General features: G+C 36.3%; 1 protein-coding gene across 1 annotated transcript in view; it reads left to right on the forward strand.

Annotated features, from left to right (window-relative positions):
• Window positions 1–1,774: 1,774 nt before the first annotated feature.
• LOC107597579 (uncharacterized) overlaps window positions 1,775–20,589 on the forward strand; it is a 54,395-nt gene continuing 35,580 nt past the window's right edge. The window contains exons 1-2 of the mRNA XM_016288711.1: window positions 1,775–2,263; window positions 17,293–17,370. Of these exons, the coding sequence (XP_016144197.1) occupies window positions 17,322–17,370 (49 nt within the window). The 5' untranslated portion in view covers window positions 1,775–2,263; window positions 17,293–17,321. The remainder of the gene's footprint in view (window positions 2,264–17,292; window positions 17,371–20,589) is intronic.

The raw sequence follows: 20,589 nt of genomic DNA on the forward strand, positions 1-20,589 counted from the left end.
TTTATTTGGTTGTGTTGTGAGCATTTGCAGTGCGTTTCTTTATTTGTTAGCGTTGTGAGAATTTGCAGCACCTGCTGTCAAAATGATGAAGATGTTTTCTTGATTTGCTGGTGCTTTTTCTATTTGTATGTGTTTTCTGAAGTTGCAGCGCGCTGAGCTCTCTCGGCCACCGTAGGTTTAAACTCTTATGGTTTAAAATGCATGATTTCAGCGCGATAAACATGATAATCAGAACCAAAACGGATGTTTTTTTTTAGCAGATACCAGCTGTAATGGCACAGCTCTATTCTGGAAAAGGGGGAAGAGAGCAGCAGCTCATTTGCATTTAAAGAGGCATGCCCGAAAAACAGCCTGTTTCTGCTTCCTCTTAAAATAGGCATTTTCAAAATGATATAATAAATGATCTGTGGAGTATTTTGAGCTGAAACTTCACAGACACATTCTAGGGGAAACCAGAGACTTATATTACATATTGTAAAAAGGGGCATAATATGTCTCCTTTAACAATTTAACAATGAATTTTCATTAATGAGATGCATGGACCTTTTCATTGTTGTATCATTCCTTTTATTAGCTGATAACATTGTAGTGCAGTAATTAAGTGTCACCACTAAGTTAATGTTAGATTGTTTGAAAAGTATTTCTTAAAAAAAATAACATGCTTTGGGTATTTGGGATAAACGCTTCTAAACAAACTGCAGAAGCCCATTTTTGTTCTCAATCTAGTTTCTTCCAAAATATTCGCTTGATTAAAGGGTGAGGTGATCTCAGAGACGCATGACAAACCGTTACGGTGATGATTTAAGACATTACTTGCGCTGACATGTCTGAGTATTCCTCATAAATGTAACATCATTCAAACTGAATGTTGAAGTCATTTCAGTTTCAAGGAAGGTATTTTGATATCTTGCTATTCCAGCTTTGTCATATGAGAAACCACACTGCCATAACTTAAATGTAGACCAACAGACTATGTTTAAAGCAAATTTTAACTGAAATATTGAGCTGTGTTCTCAGGACTAGAGTCAAATTTTTATTGGGGGTATCTAAATTCATTCAAAACAATGGTTTGATAGCCTTATATGTATGTTACCTTGTGTACTTTTGACTGTTTCATAAGTTGTTTTATTTTTTAATTAATGTTTTATGTTTTTCCATTGTGACAACTTACCCCTTACAGTGTGGAAAGACGTCTATATGTGAGATGAAATTGATGTAGAAAAAAATAAATAAAATTGTTAAATTATCAACACTTGTATTCCAGAGGAAACTTTTTTTTTTTTCATTGAGAACCTTTCGGTATGTGTAAATAAACCCATTCCTGAGAAATGTGTAAAAAGTGTGACAGTAAGCCCCGGTCTCCCCTAAAGCATCGTGGTCTTTATAACGTAACATAAATAACGTAAATGTTATTTGACATCTGAGGATTTTGGCACTGTGCCTTAAAAAACTTCATTAAGTTACCTCTCCGGCTAATTTAACGCGTTTTAATAGCTCTACAAAGTTGATAAACCAGAGTTCACAGAGACGCCCTCATTACATAAACAGAGCTTTGTTGATCTCTGCACTCATCCGTCGTAATTGTACGGTTTTGGGGAGACTGATCATATTCCCTGAAGCAAAATGATGAATGAAGACAGCAGCAGTAAAGGAGTTAACGCTGACAGGAAGTTCAAGGAGTCCGTGTCCGCGGGGGGCAAGTCAATACTCCTCTCACACTCGCGCTCACTTACTTTCAAATCACATGTAGTCAAACTCACTTCACTCCTTCTCAGTTCTCCACTAGCAATTTCCTAGCATTTTATATGAATACATTTCCTATACAGTCTAAATGTAATGTGAGTATGGATAACGGAGACAAAGAAACCAAAGTGAAGTTGTTCTATTCTTAATTTTACGGTTGTTGTTGTTTTTTAACGCTAGCGAGAGTCCGGAGTGAGTGACGCGTGACTGTTACTCATATATGGGACTGTGTTCGCACGAGCAGTGAATCCAGTGAGGATGACACTTCATTCTCAGCGGCGAGACTCTCGAGAAAGTTGGAAGCTGTACACTGGAGCATCCAGCGTTGCTTAGTACATTACAATACATGAAGCCAAGCCTCCAGACGCGTTGTTTAGTCAAAGCAAGCAGGAATACTCCCTGATGCGCACGAGCTGGGAAAACTTGATCCTTTTAATCAAAGTGGGATATTAGGATTGGGGACGGAGTGAGTACATTGGCTGCGTTACTTTTGATGTCTCCGATCAGCACAGCTGTAAAGGTATGTGTCACAGCTTGTCAACTATTTCAGACTTGTCAATTAGATTTTCTCACGGTCAGAGATACTTATCTAGTTTTAATAAATAATATTTCTAAGCGTCTAACAACTGGCACGTAGATCGATGCAGTTAATTCAACAAAGAGATTGATATATCACAGTAATGGTGTATTCATATGTGCACGTTAAAGGGGTCATATGATGTTTTTTTTAAAGATCATTATTTTGTGTATTTGGTGTAACAGAATATGTTGACATGCTTTAATGTTCAAAAAACACGTCATTTTTCAAATCCTGTACATTATTGTAGGTCCTCTATGTCCCGCCTCTCTCAAACGCTTCCTTTTCTACAAGTCCCTCCTTCCGACAAGCACAGTCTGCTCTGATTGGCCAGCTGACCCAGTGCATTGTGATTGGCCGAATACCGCAAGCACTTGTCGGAAATGTAACGGCCCTTACCATAATCGCGAGCTTCATCTTTCAAAATAAATGTAAAGACAGAGCCCGAAAGGGGAACAGAGTTGCGTGACAGACACAGTGATGAAGCTGGTATGTGTTTGTGATGTGTCCTCGCGCTCTCTCTCTCTCTCTCACACACACACACACGATGCGCAAAACTCCGCATTTGAACAGTCAATAGCAAATACTTAAACCAATAACAAAACTGTAGCTGATATCAGCTTGTAACACTCCAAAGAGAAAGGAAAACTTGAAATGACCCCTTTATGTACATATGACCCCTTTAAGACTTGTTTGGGTGTCTCTCATCATCATCATCATCATCATCATCATGTCTTGGACCTGTAAAATCATTCTTCTTTAGTACAAAAAAAATCCTCCTTTTGTTTAGAAATACTTATTTAAATTTGTTTACTCACTCCAGATTAATTTGTCATACAGTTCCTAATTATGTTTTCATAAAAGATGCATTATGCTTTAATTTCTCTATAGCCTGCAGGGGAAAAAATGGCTTAAATCAAGATGGTTAGCTGGTCTTAATTGGTCTCCCAGGCTAGTTAAGGTGATCTGTTGTCTGGTTTAAGAGGGATTTTTTGGTGCTTTTAGCTAGTTGGACCAGCGAAACCAGCTAAAAACACTTGATTGTGAGACCAAACCAGATAAGATCAGCAAACCAGTTTAAGATGGATTACGTTTTTGTTTTTTTTGCAGGGTTCTATACTGTACACCTTGTTACTGGTTTAAGCTGGTTTTCCAGCCTGGCAAGTGCCCAAAACCCCACTAAAACCATCACAACAGACCGGCTAACCACCTTAGGCTGATTTGAGATGTTTTTTCCCCCTAGCAGGGTATAGACTAATTTCTTAAGATATGTGTATTACCTCAATCGTAGCTCACAGGCAGCAGTGGAAAACCCTTCACCGTGGGATTGCTGTCAGCATCAGATCTTTTGTCAGACATTTAAAGTCCAGGCTTTCTCAACCGCTCTTACAGCCCCCTCTTGCTCAACAAACACTATTTTCTTTAGCAGCTAGAATGCTGACTATTCGGGGTGGACAAATAAAACTTCCCAATGAATCCCGTCTGGTCTCAATTTACTCACTCGTTAGTTCAGCCGGGAATACAAACTCATTGAAAAGATGTCAGTTGTTACATGTGGGAAGCTGTATGAGCAAATATTGCCTGCGTTAAGCCCAAAATATGTCAGTTTCTATTCAAAAAGAAATTCAGCTCCAATGAAATCATGTGATTGATTGGACAAAAACGTATATAATGCATCTCAGCTATTCTGAATTTCATTATAGTGCTGTTGTTTTGTGAGGTTATGTTGATGTGCATTATGACCTAAACACACACCACACAGTTTGTCTGTCAGTTCGTCTGTCAGTAGATCTGTGGAGTAATGTTTATTTTCCTTTTAAACACGCAAGACACGTGTGTTCTCGACCGGCTTCAAGGTCTACATTTTCTTAAAAATGTCAGCACACATGGATTTGAGCTCTGAAAACTCTCCACAAATGACACTTTTTCCAGCTTATGTTATTTTGAAAATTGCAGCATATCTTAGGGCAAAACAATATCTTAAATATCGCCCATTTGGGTCTTTAGGGAGGAAAAGGGTATTGTTTGGTCATTTTCATCATATCAAAGAGAAGAATAGGCTTCAGGATTGGTCATGGAATCTGAACTGAGAGGCAGGAAGTCAGCCAAACCCTCCCTCTGAATGTTTGGACCTTTGAATGTGAAGGTTAACATGCAAAGCTCCGTTTGCTTTGAAAACCAACATCCCCTTTTCACCATCCACTTATTCACTTGAAAAACTGTCCTTGCTAATGCCATCCTGCTGCTTAGTTTACCATGAATTTAGGAGACAAACCCCCTCCTCCTAAGAGCTCAGAGGGAATCCGCCAAATCCCCATTTCCTCCCACTGCACCCCAGCTACAAGAATTTGTGCTGATGAGCTTCCCAGCCCCATGCTCCATGTCCCTTATGGAGAGATGCAGTACAACCTGTATCTGAGGTGCAAAGCGCAGCTTGAATTCTGTGTATTGTCTTTCATAGTGTCAGTATTTTTGTTGCAAATGCTGAGCTTTAACACCCAAGTCTACTTCGGTTTTTACTTATATGCCACACTTTTAAAATAAAAGTTATTTATTTGGCATCTATGGTTAATAAACCTTTAACATCCATAGAACCTTTCCATTACGCTAAAGGTTATTTGTAGTGGAAAAAGGTTCTTTAAATGATTAAATTGTTCTTCACATTCAGAAAATATTATTCTTTTAAGAGCTGTTCACTGAAAGGTTCTTTGGAGAACAGTTTTCAAACTGTGCATACTTTTTAGGCTCAGCTTGCATGTGTGCATTAAATATGTTTGCACTAATTAGTTAGAATTAGCTAGTACATCTACTCTGAGTCTGTTTCACAGTCGGTAAAGAAATGGAGGAGTTGGAACAACAAATAAAATCTACTGAAGGCTATGACAACAATAGGCACTAGGGCTGCACGATAAATCGAAATGGAATCGAGATCGCTGCGATTGTCATGCGTATCTTTCAGTGAAGCACTGTTCTGTGATCAGCAGTAAATCTCCATCCAAAGGCCAGAGGGCGCTCTCGCTCTGAAACTCCAAATACGCCTCGCAGAAGAAACCCAGAAAATGCCTATAGCGGTAGCTGAATAAACAGAAGATTCAACTGCTTTCATTGATTCAACGTAACTAATAAACACATGACTACGGCAATATACGGTTTATCTGAGTTCTTATTATTATAATTTCATTAAAATAAAGTATATTTATAATGCAATGCCTTTATCACTGCTTAAATACTATGAAATATGCTGCGTGCCTTATTCTGTGTAAGAAGCCACATCATCTCACAGAAAGATTTATTTCAAACACTGGACTGACGTTATGAAGTGAGTTTGGAGTAAAAATTTTATTAAATGTGGTATTTTCAAGTGCTTTCAGATGGAGCAGTATTTACTTCACAGAGCTGTAGTTCACTGAGAAGCTATGCAAACAGCTGGCATTATCGCAAACGATTTCTTCAATTTCATAATCGATGAAGCGATTTTTTTGCGTAACTTGTCAGTGAACTACGGCTATGTGTAGTAAATGCTGCTCCATCTGAAAGCATGTGATGATGATTTCCTGCTGATTACAGAACCGGCTTTACTAACAAAATGCGCATGACAATTGCATTCGATTAATCGTGCAGCCCTAATAGGCACTCACATAAACGAGTTACCCATAACTCTAGTTTTAATGAGTACAACAAAATTTTTGTTGCTCATAACATGTGGAGAGAAATAGTGCAGTCACTAGAAAAGGATTAAACTTTCTTGTGTGCATGAGTTGAGCGCTTGTGTTCGCTTACACTATCAAATGGAGAATATTTTAAATGCCTATGCATTCAGCTGCACATGTACTTTGTGCTAAGCATAAAATATTAAGCACTTAAGCATTGTAATTATGCTATGAAGACATTCTATAGAGTGTTGCAGCCGTGAGGTCAAAAGCTGGAAGACTAATTCGCAATGGGTTGCGTCAAGATTTTCCTGTGGATTTTTATAATGGGTTTTCCAGTTTGTGATTAAAACAAGGTTTGTGGTAAATATAAATTGATGATATTTGGACATTTTGTTGTTGAATGTGCACTGCATACATTCTTATGGTAACTTAATAAAAAACAAAATAAAACCACGCTGCTTAAATTTTTTTTTTCAGTTTTCAGTATGGGTTTGTCTAATTCACGTTGCAGAGTAAAATGCCCAAATATCGTCAATTTATATTTGCCACAGACCTTGTTTTACTCATAAATTTAAAACCCCCATTTAAAAAATCGAGGGAAGCCATGGCAAATTAGTCTTCGAGCAAATTAATTTTGAGATTTAATTTTCATCTCGAAGGCAAATGTTCTCAGATATTCCCAGATAAGAGCATCTGCCCGGCAGATTTCGAGGTTTTGATGGAGGTAGTAATGCAAACACAGACAGAATCCACCCCACTCCGACCTCTGAAGCCCCCAGAATGAGCGCTAGAGCAGTCCCTCAGCAGCCAAGAGCTTTACACCCATCTCCCTCAAACAGCGGCATTTCCGACACTGGCGGAGGAGAAAAGAGCTGGAAGCGATTCAAAGAGTTGATGGGTTTGGGAGGGGACGAGCTTTTTGACGGTGGAGTTTGCTGACTCCGTCCATCTCAAGGAGTCTTGTGTTTGCAGTGTTGACGGAGCGGGCACGTTTAAGAGAGATTTCAAATGCAGGTATGTGAAAACGCACAGTTGTGAATGCCGTCCTCTGTCTGGTGACTCAAAACCGCACTGTCTCTCTGCCTGACTTGGCTGCATCCTCCATGAGTAATTCGTCCCCACCCTCCTATGCTTCTCTATGACTTTTGATCACCCCAGGATTCTGTCTGCACCCCTGCCACATTGTTTCATCCAGGTCAAAGTTCACGACACTTCTGTGTCATTCCCTCTGTCTACACTTTGCCTTGCCTGGATCCATTATCCAGGCAAGGCAAAGGCATTATTTTTTATCTCTTATCGTCGATCACTAGAAACATTCCTGTTTGTAATATATAACTGTTTAACTTCCCAGGCTCTGTACACTATATGCATGACATAGCGCTTCCTTTTCCTGGCTACTAAAAGGTCCATTAGCCCCCCTTTTCCCGCTGTTGATAAATTGATGGGGCTGCATGCTAGTTTGTCAGCTTGAACTTTATGGACAGACACTTATTATTTTATAGACACCATTTGCAGCACAGCTTTCCTTCTGTAATTAGTTGCATACACTAAGACAAAGGGAATTTCCCTGGTGGAGCAGGCAAGAACTCAGGGCTACAGACCCTTTTTTATAGCCCCGCTCTTCACTACACCCGATGACACTTTTATTGAGCCTCAGGAACTTGGATGTTTCAGCCCTCTCGGCCAAAACTCTTTCCCCTCACTATATGTTCTCTGGGGAATGATTGCTTTTCTGTGCAATCATGACATATTTTCTGAAAAACCATGAAAATGGGTCTTTTGAACTATATAAACTGCTTTCTATTGGTCATTGTGAGGTCACTGGCCTTGTTTCATCATGTAAATGGTTGGGAAAGCTCTGCTCTTGCTGGCCAGGTGATGATGGCCAAATTTGGATGATCTCACATGGCCTTCATTACAGATGCACAGCTGTTTTACTGTGCGCTAATGGGTCATTTCAAAATGTAGGCCAAATTCCCAAAGCTTCAAAATTTGAGCATGAAATGTGTTGAACATTGAGCTCAATAGGAACAATCTGAAAAAAATAGAACGGGACACATTATAAACCTAATCAGCTTGGCTGGTGAATATTAATTATTTGACTTGACATTTTTTACTAGTTGTAACAGATCGGCTAAGATGCAGACATTTTTTCTACTTTTTATGTGTTTTATGTGCAATGACTTTAATAGACTTATTGAGCACATTTTAATTAATAGATTAAAAATATTTTTTTCAAAATTTGTTTTTGGGTAGTGGGAAGAAAGTCAAATATTAGGTTGATAAAGCTATTGATAATATCAAGATAAGAAAAAGTCTCATTGGTAGAATTAAATCATAAAATTCTTGGAAAGTGTTGCACATTTTTTATTTATTTTTTAATTATTTTTTTGTTGCCTACAAAGGCAAAACACAGTAATTATGACAACACTGAAAGTGCAAAAATGGCTTTTATGGCCATATTTTTTTTAATGATTTGTTTAATTGTTAGTATAGTTGAACCATCACAGATCATAGACATGATTCAATTCATAACTTAATTGACTAAATTTGTAGTTTGTGTTTTGCCTTTGTCCAAAATTCACTCCTGATGTGAGAAATTGGCAAATGCTTGATCTTAAAGTCAGTTATTTATGTAACTACTTTGTTCTGTTATCACTTTGTCAAGCAAAGCAAAACTCTTGAAATATGATGATTTTCTTTTTCGTCAGAAAAAATCATGGCATGGTGTGACTCCTAAAAACAGAAGTGACATGTCTATGTCTTCAGTTGTAATTGTTATTCCATTTCAAGTCAGTTATGATTTGCTCTGAGAAACAGTGTCATTACCATGTTTTACAACCCCCACTTGTAATTGTCAAAGAAGATACTATATTGAACAAAGGCTTGAAAAAAAAGGCTTGAAACCCCTCTGATTGAGGAGCACATACAGCGTGGCCTGCATTATTATCCCTCCCTCCTCACTGCCCCTTTGCTTTCATGCCCACTGCATTTCCTTACCAGCATGTGTAAATACGGGTGACCACCCCAACCGCGCATTATCCATTGTATTTGTGAAGTCTTTGTTGTCCAACCGAACAAGGAAAAGGCTAAAAAAAATGGTGCTGGCAGTGGGCAGACATGTTGAAGGAGGAGTGGAGAGGTGGATGGCAGTGCTGTGGTCCGGCTCCAGAGGGAAATGTGAAGGTCAGCTGGAAAAGAAACAATAACCTTCGAAACTCTCAGTGTAAGACAATAGAGCAGCAGGGCCGGGACTGACCACCTCGCATGGGCTACAATAGTCATGCTTCTGTTTATTTGTGTTTGGGTGCATCAGCATTGACCTCACTGAACAGGTCAGCTGTTGAACATCAAAACACCCCTCCTCACCCCTCCACACACTCACATGCACTCTGTTTATGTTTGTCGAGCAGTTTTAGATAGATGGACGTTGCATTGGGTGTGAGTGCGTTTATAGTAGTGGGCTCTGTTTGCAATAAAAATTCATCTGTTGACAATTCTTTACAGTTCAGTGTCAAAAGTAATAGTTTTTAATGCTTTTTAAATACTGTAGTTAAAACCAGAAGCTTTGCTTCTGCTTTGTGTTTTTGTTTGCAAAATAACCATGAAGAAAATGAATAAGTGTCTAACATGTTCAAGAAACTGTTCAGTGAATAAAATTTATTTTATTGGCATCTGTGGTTGCTAAAAGAACCTTTAACTACCATGAAACCTTTCCTTGCACAAAAGGTTCTTTACAGTAGAAAAAGGTTCTTAACATTATTAAAAAGTTCTTTACACTAAGAAAATGTAACCTTCTGAAAGGTTCTTTGGTGAACCTATGGCAGGGGCAGGCACGTGCACACATAGACATCAAAGGGGGCTTGAGCACCTGCCCTTTTTCTTCCTCGAAAGTGCCCTTTTTTCTAGGGAGTCTTTTTTTTTATTTATTTTTTTATAAATTAATATATGTATATATGTGCGCATGTTTCTGTTTGCGCACAGCTTTCCCTGTCAAACAAATAAAAAAATCCAAATATCAGGTTGGGTTTATAAGTTGAGTTGAGTCGCTTTTCTCAGCATCTCCACGCAGCACAGCAGTGTAGCGCACATTGATCGGCACATCACAGACAGACAGAGAGCCACAGAAGTGACACCCTCCCTCCCTTTCCAGTAGTGTTTGTCTTGGTATGGTGGTGATGAACAAAAGACTAAGCTACATATATACAGGTGCATCTCAATAAATTAGAATGTCGTGGAAAAGTTCATTTATTTCTGTGATTCAACTCAAACTGTGAAACTCGTTTATTAAATAAATTAAATGCACACAAACTAAAGTAGTTTAAGTCTGTGGTTCTTTTAATTGTGAACAATCCATGACATTCTAATTTATTGAGATGCACCTGTATATGTGTGTGTTTATATCATTTCATATAGTTAAAGGCACAATATGTAAGATTTTTTAATTAAAATATCCAAAAACCAGTGTTATATATTTTGCTGACTTGTGTACTTACATTATCCCAAATGTTTCGAAGTTTGTTTAAAGGTCCCATATTGTCGAAACTGAAATTTCCTGGCTTTTTTCATGATAACTTCATAACAATGTATATGCAATTACAAATGATTATATATAAATCGTTAGTTTGTTGTTTTACACCCATGCACACAGACATTATTTCATACACGACATAGTCATGAGATGCAGAAAACATAGACATATGGCAAGAAATCTGTAGACGCGCCCATAACAACAAAAGACAATACTTTATTGAACCTTTTCTGATAAGAAGTGTGCGCTGCAAACGTGAGCATTTTTGACGATCGTTTTTGTCCAGTCTGCTCATTTTATCGGCAGTCATGGCGTCATCAAACTACGCCTTTGTCTATTTGTTTATTTTGAATACGCGCCCTCTAGCGGCGAAAATTACATATTGTGCCTTTAATCAGTATCACGCCAAGACTGACATTTTTTCCACCAAATGTAATGGTCTGGGTGTTTGTCCCTTTAAGACCTGATTCGCAGTTTCCTCTGCCCCTGCTCTCGTGTGTATATGCTGGGAAAAACACATTGTACTATCTATCGTTTTGTTGCACCTTCCTTTAAACACTAATACGTTAGTTGATGGTGACCTGCATCGTGTGTTTCTTTCTTCCATAACGCACAAAAGGTTACACAAAAAGCAGCATGATTACAAATGTGATACTGATTTAATACAGCAGTTCAATAAACAAGAATTTCATATTAAGACACTTACGTTTTAGACACAATATTGACTGTTTTTGCTCTATTTCGCCAACAAATGCAATTCCAATTTGCGTCTCTGAGCAACATGACGCTGTTTTGTTCCTGAATGAATCAACCATTTAAATGATTCGGTTCAGCCACAATGACTCATTTATTAACAGTGACTGACTGCCACCTACTGGCAGTTTTCATTTCACATTTAAAGTATCTTTTCATTTTTTAATATCTAATATCAGTATTTAACGTTTTATGTTTAAAATATCAAAACAGTATTAATGCATTTATAACTGCACTAAATACATTAATGTCCTGCATTAAACAGTGTGTAAATGCATCTAAATGCCACTTCTAATGCAGCTTCTGTGTTTTCTCTGCATTGCAAAGATTCATTTTGTCAATACTGATTTCATTTGCTTGGTAACAGCCCAAATGACTTATTCTAATTGACTGATTCAATTTAAGAGTTTGACTGAAAAGATGATGCACACTTTTAGAAAAAATGGCTTTATAAAGGTAAAAATTCCCATAAATGGTAAAAATCTATTTAAACTTATTTGGAAATTATTAATTTCTATCACTGCGGTGAACTGATCACCACGCAGAATATGAAAAATATAAAAACTTAGGAGTCAGCTGTCCATGGTAGTCCTTAAGATATCAGCACAATAACACACTCAGCAAAATATAGTCTAATTATCATTATCGATAAAATCCCAGAAAATATTGAGATATATTTTTTGTCAATATCACACACCCCTATTATATTTAACATTTTGTTTAGAAAAGTAAACAAATAAATATGAGAAGTGCCCTTTTTTTCGCTTGAGCCCCTGCCCCTCAAAATGTCTGTTCACGTCCCTGGCAGGGGTTCCCAAACTTTTTTTGTCAGCTGAATCCCTGGTACGTAAAAGTGTTTACTTGAAGTGCCCCTTGAGATTTTACCCTAATATTTTAATTACGACACATTTGTACATTCATGGTTCTCTGATTGTCACAGAACATGCAAGTAAGCCTAAAATATCCAATCTTTTTAGTAAGTATTTTATTATATTTAAAGGGCTGCACGAAAAATTCTATTGTGGTTATTTTGTCATATATTGCAATTGCGATTTGAACAGTTGCGATGGGAATAGTTTCTTTTAAGGGTGTTCATACTTGAGTTCACTCTTTACAAGAACTAACTAACACTATGAGTTACAATACAAATATGTATGTATTTACTTCTTCACTTTTTCACAAACATTCAAACTCTCAAGCTTTTAAAACATCAAATCCTCAAGATTTTATTTTGGTGGAATAGTGGTAAAATGCTGTAAACTTCTATCCACCAAAATGTTGGAAATTATTCCAGTGTAAATGTAAATAAAGTAAACTGAGCACACATTGCTTTCGCAAATGCATATTAAACTTGCAGAGATGGAATTCATGAGAAGCAGCATTTACTATGAACAGAGCCGCTCACAAAACACTATTATAAGCTGCACGTGTAAATGAACACAGTGCCACTCTTCACTATGAAACACGCAATGCAACAGACATTGCATTTACTTCTTTAATTGCAGACTTTGATATATCGCAATTTCAGGTTTATTACGATTAATTGTGCAGCCCCATTTGTTTATTTTAATGTGACAACTTTTCACCACAGACTTGAAAAGATAAAAAAGGTAATTGAGACTTTTTCTCACAATTCAGAATTTTTTCTTGCAATTCTAAATGTACTTCTCACAATTCTGACTTTTTTCTTCAAATTCTGTTTACATCTCACAAATCTGTTTTTTTCTGCCATGAAATAAAAAAAATTAAAAAGCTAATTATGAATTTCTGTCTCACAATTCAGACTTTTTTCTTGCAATTATGAATTTATATCTTACAATTCTGACTTTTTCTTTTGCAATTCTAAGAAAATTGAACTAAGAATTTTGAGATATAAACTTTCACCTCTTTTTTCAGAACAACATCAAACATCTGAATTGTGAGATGAAAAGTTGCATAAACAGGCTTCCATATGAACTCCCTGCATTTACGAAACCCTGTTCTATGGCATACTTGCAAAAGCCCCTTTTGAAACCTTTATTTTTCAGCATTCTGCTGTGTTTTGTCAGGGACTGACTCTTTTATATTACAATACAAGAAACGGTGAACTCCTTCACATTAACATATAATTGCCATCCAGCTCTTCTACCTTTAAGACACGCAAAAGAAAACTCCCCAAAACACACACACACACCCACATATGCAGGCAAGAACAGGCACACAGCTGTCCAGCTGTGCTCTCATGTAATAGGACTCTGTCAGCGGGTAGTTTTGTCTCTGTGACTGTCAGAGTGCCGAGCATACGGATGCACCTGGAATTATGCCACGAGAGATGCAACTGTAATGAAAATTACATGGTGGAAAAAGGCCTCCCGCTTGACATTTTTCATTATTACAAAGTTGCAATTTTGCTCGAGGGGCATGTCAGGGTGTTTGGAAGACGTATGGAGACTGGCTGCTCTGCATTAGGGAGAGTGGAGTCTCGCTAACCTCATTCTAACCTCTGCGCTGGCTAACCAGATGTTGGCTCTCATCCATTCGGCCTCAAAAATGCTTGCTGTCCCCACCCCCAACAGAAACATTTATTCGCTATCAGAATCTGTTGTCGGAAAGCGAGTTAATTTTGACCACAATTCCATTTCTGGAATTCGGGAATTTCGCAGCAAACAAGCTCTGGAGCCAAAAAAGGACATGGGGTTTTAACCGCAGAGGCTTGTAGTGTTCTACAACCTTCATGCTCACAGTTACAGGAAGTGAGATGCCTTTAATGAGGCAGAGCTGGAAATGGGGTCCTAAAGGATCCAGGGGACTCCGGTGAGAAACACTCTGAAGGACAAAAGTGCCAGGGTAATTTTTTATTTAGTCTGGTTATGAGACATCGAAAACAGGTCATTACACTTGGCTCCAATGAAATGTTGTTTCATTGCAACTGAAGTATGGACACAAACAGAGCTGCCTAAATAACAGGAGCTATATCATGCACAGACTGAATCTGTCTCTCTGGGGTATATTCAAGTTTATTTGTATAGCGCTTTTCACAATACAAATCATTGCAACTTTACAGAATATTAAATTTCTACTATATATTTAGTAGTAGCTTATCAGTGGTGACTGTCAGTTAATGTACATATGGCAGAAATGTACGGAAAAATCAATTAAAGATGTAATCAAACAGACGATGAACACTATTAACAGCAATTATTATATGTTGCAATCAAACCAAAATTGATTTGTTTAACCCAAGCTAAAGAATAATAATGTGCGTTTGATCAGATATAACTGCAGTACAAGATTATGAGATGTATTATTTGAATGATTGGCCAAAGAGATGTGTCTTTAATCTAGATTTAAACAGAGAGAGTGTGTCTGAACACCGAACATTATCAGGATGGCTATTCCAGAGTCTTGGAATCAAATGCGAAAAAGCTCTACCTCCTTTAGTGGACTTTGATATCCTAGGTACTACCAAAAGTCCAGAGTTTTGTGACCTTAGGGAGCGTGATGGATTGTAGCGTGGTAGAAGACTAGTTAGGTACGCAGGAGCTAACCCATTAAGGGCCTTATAGGTAAGTAATAATATTTTGTAACTGATACAGAACTTAATAGGTAGCCAGTGCAGAGACTATAAAATTGGGGTAATATGATCATATTTTGTATCATCATATCATTTACTGAATGAACAGTACATCCGTTTAGTTGCAAATTGTAATCCAAGAGATTCTGTGTACTTTTTTTTTGGTTCAATAAGTAATATCTCTGTCTTATCCGAATTTAATAGGAGAAAATTATTGGTCATCCAATCTTTTAAATTTTTAACACACTGTTAGCTTAGATAATTTAGAAGTTTCATCTGGTCTTGTTGAGATATGTAGTTGAGTATCATCAGCATAACAGTGGAAACTAATCCCGTATTTTATAATAATATTACCAAGGGGAAACATGTATATTGAAAATAGCAGAGGACCTAGGACAGATCCTTTTGGCACTCCATACTTTATGTGATCCAAAACTTTAGATCAGTGGTTGTCGATCAGTGGATTGTGACCCAAAATTAGATTGCCAAAGCAATGCTGAATGTGAATGATAAAATGCAACTAGCCATACAATGTTAGGGATGCACGATATGTCTGTACCATATTGGTTATTGGAGAATTTTGCAGATTTTTGTTAATTTATCTGTATCAGTCGATATTGGATATTTAAATGTAACAATCAATGGTTGAGTATGATTACAATGTTGAATCAACAATGTAATCTCACTGTACATTTTACTTGTAAAAATGCATTTTTTTTTTTTTACACATTTGGAAGAAAAATTCTGTTTTATTTTAAGAATATTTTCATACTGTCCATTTTAATGTTGTGATGCCTGAATTCAATTATATAATTGCTTTTAGTTATTTTATTTATTTAATAATTATTATTTTTTATTTCTAACTTATTTAGAAAGATTGTTTTTTTTCAATCATTTTTATTTTTCATTAGCACAATATGTTTGGTTTAATTCATTTCCCATATTTTTACATTTAGATTACCTTTATTATAATGCAACACTCATTTATCTTTAAAAACACTAATTATAAATGTAAAAATGAAATCAACAATTGTGTAATCATACTGTACATATTAATGTTGTGATGCCTGTATTTAGCTGTATCATTTTTAAATATTATTTTAGTTTTTAATACATTTTATTTAGAGCTTAAAATTAAGAAAATTTCTTTATAATATTTTTTCAGTTTTATTTAATTTATTTAATTTTATTCTTAAAACATATTTAAAAAGAAATTGTCTTTTTTCCCAGTTTTATTTTAAGGATATTTTATTTGCGATTAATAATTTTTGTTATTGTTTGGCCACTTGCCCACTATTCATTCTGGGTCCTCTAAAAGCCCAGTTTTATATGATAGAAACCTCTTTATTGAAATTCATAAATCAAAGCGTAGAAAACGAGCAGTGTCCATTTTATTGTAAGACATCAGAGCAGAACGAGTATGTAGAACTTCTACCCTATGCTGTGAACTATTTCTGTCTCTTTCTGAGTTATGGAGGGTGGCTGGATAGTTCAAGCTTTCTCTCAGATGTTGAGCTCTCCTGCTGGTGTTGTCCTCTGAGTGACGGGCAGCGGGGAGCCTACGGAGTGAAGGCCGGGGCAGATGACATGGGAGATGGCTTGTCGGGATATGATAAACATTAACACATCATAGAGGAGCCCTGTCTATTCCGATTGTTTCCGTTTCCTGAAGTCCCAGCACCAATTGCGCTGACAGGACACATGCTCAACATTTGGGAAAGAGAGCTGCGGATTTTTGTGTCTATGCCAACCATTACATATGTTTCATTTTCTCTTCTTTTGTAAGAGAGAGAGAGAGAAAGTGCAAGACGAAACCCTGCGAAGAAAGGCTGTGAGTTACACCCCCACTCTTTCCCAAACAGCGTCTATCGAGTTTTAGCTCTTTAATTGGCTCAGGCCTTTGGTATTTTTTTTCCTCTAAATTTTTTTTATTATCTTCCTCTTCTCGTGAAAGAAGCGGAAGGCACTATAGCACTGATAAAGAATAAGCCAGTTTGCTGTAGTTTTTCTCAGTCTAAACTAATGGGAATATACAACACATTTGTTGGGTGCTTATAATGTTGTGACTTATGTCTGAGCTGACTGTGCAGGACATGCTTCTGCCCTACAGATTTTTATTGATTGATTGATTGATTGATTTTGTTTATTTATTTAACAGACATCGCTGTGAGATGCTACTCACTGAGCTTTTTATTTTATTTTATTTTACAAACTTTTTTACATTTTTACATTTATTTTACAAACAGACCTTCTTGCTGTGACGTGACAGTGCTACCCAATAATTTAATTTAATTTAATTTAATTAATATTTGATATTTTATTATTTTATTTTCCAAGCAGACATTCTTGCTGCGAAGTGACATTGTCATTTTACTGCCATTGTTTTTAAATACACGTTTTTGATTATAATTGTCATGTAACATGTAACTTATAGGAAAAACATGTAACGTTTTCTTTTTAACACTTTGCATTTGTTTTGCAGGTTTCAACTTCCTGTGATACAGTCACACCATGCCTGAGGGGGCGGGTCGCAACAGCCAGAAAAAACACAGCAACCAAGGTCAGATGCCACTCAGTTAATTTCAATGTTTGGAAATCTGAGCAAGATGATGTAATATCCCAATGAAAAGTTACTGACAGGAAACGCTCATTTATGGTCTGATATTGAAGTTGCTTTTGTTAACTTCTACTGTATGTTGTGGTTGAGTTCAAAACCACAATCGAGAGCCTGAGAAAATGACGAAAGATATCTTTTCTGAATATGGAAATAAGCCATCAACCATGCCCAAGATAAGAGTGTATATTAGGAATGAAATGCGAACAGTTATCAGGTTCCGATTTAGACGGGTGGTCTCCCTCTTGATATTTTTGGACCTCAGCCTCTCCTACTTTACAAAGAATGGTTGCTTACATTATCAATTCAAACAAACTGAACAAGAGTGTTGAAATGTGCTGACAATCACAATTGTTTAGGGTTGGTCACCTCTCTTTGGATTGGACTCTCTAAACAATTCATGATTGAAATAGTTCTGATCATTCTACAGAGACCAAGAGACACATTTATGTTTAGAAATACATTTTTATGTCAAATAGAATCTGGAATATGTCAAGTTGCTGTCGATATACTATGCATAACATCCCAAAAGAGCTTGCTTGTTAATACATATGCTTGTTACTGCATATAATAAGACATGCTTGGTAATATATTTTCAAATATATGTGGCCAGATTTCAAATAAAAATGTCATAACACAAATATCTTTAGGCGTTTGACCCAAATCATGTCGTCCTGACCTCAGCTGGCATGTGATGGCTGGGTGGTGTTGACCTTTGGAGGAAACCGCTTGTATTTGGTTTCACCACTTCCTGTGACGGGGCCGTCAGGTGCAGACTGGTACGGCATACAGGAAGTATCTCAACAGATGGATGAGCACTCAGATATGCCTATACAGATAAACATTCACTGCTTGAGCTCAGCTGCATCTTGAACTGTTATTCTGTGAGCCATTCCTGTTATGCAGTACCTTTTGAAATGTTTTGAATGTCTTTGTTGTAATTTAAGAATTTATTTCTATAAATATGCATACCAGACTTTCAGAAATATGCTGTGGTCAAGGTCAGGCACCTAAACGTTATTAATTCTAATTTCTAACTCTACACAATGGCAAGAAAATAGGATATAACCTAACTAACTTGAAGTAAATGTTTTTTTTTTGGATACTGATTTCTGTTGTTTTACCAATAACAATTATGTCATTATCTGGAGGAGGAGGAAGTTATTAAGGAGCTAACTTGTGTTAACTTGTGCTAGCTTGTTCAAATGTTTGGGTTATGATTTTATAGGATGTTTTTGAGAGAAGTCAAAGCTGCATTTATTTGATAAAAATACAGTAAAAACAGTAACATTTTGAAATAATATTACAATTTAAAATAACAGTTTTCTATTTAAATTTATATTTTAAAATGAAATTTATTCATATGATGGCTAAACCTGAATTTTCAGCATCATTACTCCAGGCTTCAGTGTCACATGATCCTTCAGAAATCATTCTAATATGCTGATTTGCTGCTCAAGAAATCTGGTGATCAATGTTGAAAATAATTGTGCTGCTTAGTGCTTAATATTTTTGTGGAAACTGTGATAAATTTTTTCAGGATTCTTTGAGTAGAAAGTGGAAAAACTAGCATATATTGAAAATAGAAATCGTTTGTAACAATAATGTAAGAGTAACAAATGTTCACTATCACTTTTGATTGATTTAATGCATCCTTGCTAAATAAAAGTATTAATTTCTTGAAAAAAATGACCCCAAAAATATATATATTAGTGCTGTCAAATCGATTAATCGTGATTAATCGCTTCCAAAATAAAATTGTGTTTACATAATATATGTGTATGTACTGTGTATATTTATATGTATAAATAAATACACACACATGTGAATATATTTAAGAAATAAATTAAATATATATATATATATATATTTATATATATAGCAAATCATATAGAATTATGAATATATAGACGCAAATATTTGTAACATTACACACATATATTATGTAAACACAAACTTTTATGTTGGATGCGATTAATCCCGATTAATCGATTTGACAGCAGTAATGTATATGTGTATATATACAGTATATATATATACAGTGGGTACGGAAAGTATTCAGACCAAAGTGGGTAGTTCCACAATTAGTTCTGGTACTATGAAAAGGTTCCTGCGGTGCGAAAGGCCCTTATGAGTGTCACAGCAATGACATAATACATTAATGAGGAAAAAAATTAACTTAAATGATTTTAGCAAATGGCTGCAATATAACAAAGAGTGAAAAATTTAAGGGGGTCTGAATACTTTCCGTACCCACTGTATATATACATACACAGTGCACAGCATAAATGAGTACACCCCCTCTGAAACTTAACAAATTCAGCAATAACTATTTGCTTAGAAGACATGTTATGGTTTTTTAGAGATATAATATTCCAGCAAGTCTGCTTAATCAGTTACCAAAGAAGAATGTTAAAATTATTAATACCATTTTCTTATCAAAGTGATAAAATGTTGTGTTGCAAAAATGAGTAAACCCTCCTGAAAGTTACTAAATAAAACAAACAAAAAAAATTCTGGTGTAAGGTTAAGGCAATTATTGATCAACAGGTAAGTATATTGAACCAAAACTGTTAAAGGTAAGTAATTTCTTGATAATTAAGTGTTATATGGCCCACTGAATCATACTCAGACTTAATGCTGACAATAATGAAACCACTTGAGCAAGAACTGTCAAGAGATTTATTTCTTAGTATAAAAGAGGACAATGGTACAAGAGGAATACCAAATTATTGTTTTAAGTGTGAAAATATAGCCAAAGTAACACAGAAATTCAAAAACAATGGACTTGTGAAAAGGCCCCTGAAATAATTAGGTCTTCACTTAAAGCTTTCATTTAGTGATGAGTGAGTTTTTGCTATAAGAAGAGCAGGAGAAACACTGTGAAAGTGTCTCAGAGCCATCAAAAGCTGTGAAAAGAGTGACACTTTATCTCACAGAGTAAGATGCAGCATGCAGAAGTGACATGCATGGTTGTTTATCCACACCAGAACTACCGACTGTAGCCAAAGCACAAACTCATTTAGCTTTTTCCAAGACCCGTATTTACAAAATATAGACTTCTGGGAATCCATACTCTGGTCTCATGAGACCAATTCAATCATTTCGGATCTAACAGCATCCAAAATGTTCTGGTGTTGCTAGAGGAGGAGTACAGAGAGAAGT

Source organism: Sinocyclocheilus grahami, unplaced genomic scaffold (genome assembly GCF_001515645.1).
Source record: "Sinocyclocheilus grahami isolate Dianchi unplaced genomic scaffold, SAMN03320097.WGS_v1.1 scaffold233.1, whole genome shotgun sequence".
Lineage (NCBI taxonomy): Eukaryota > Metazoa > Chordata > Actinopteri > Cypriniformes > Cyprinidae > Sinocyclocheilus > Sinocyclocheilus grahami.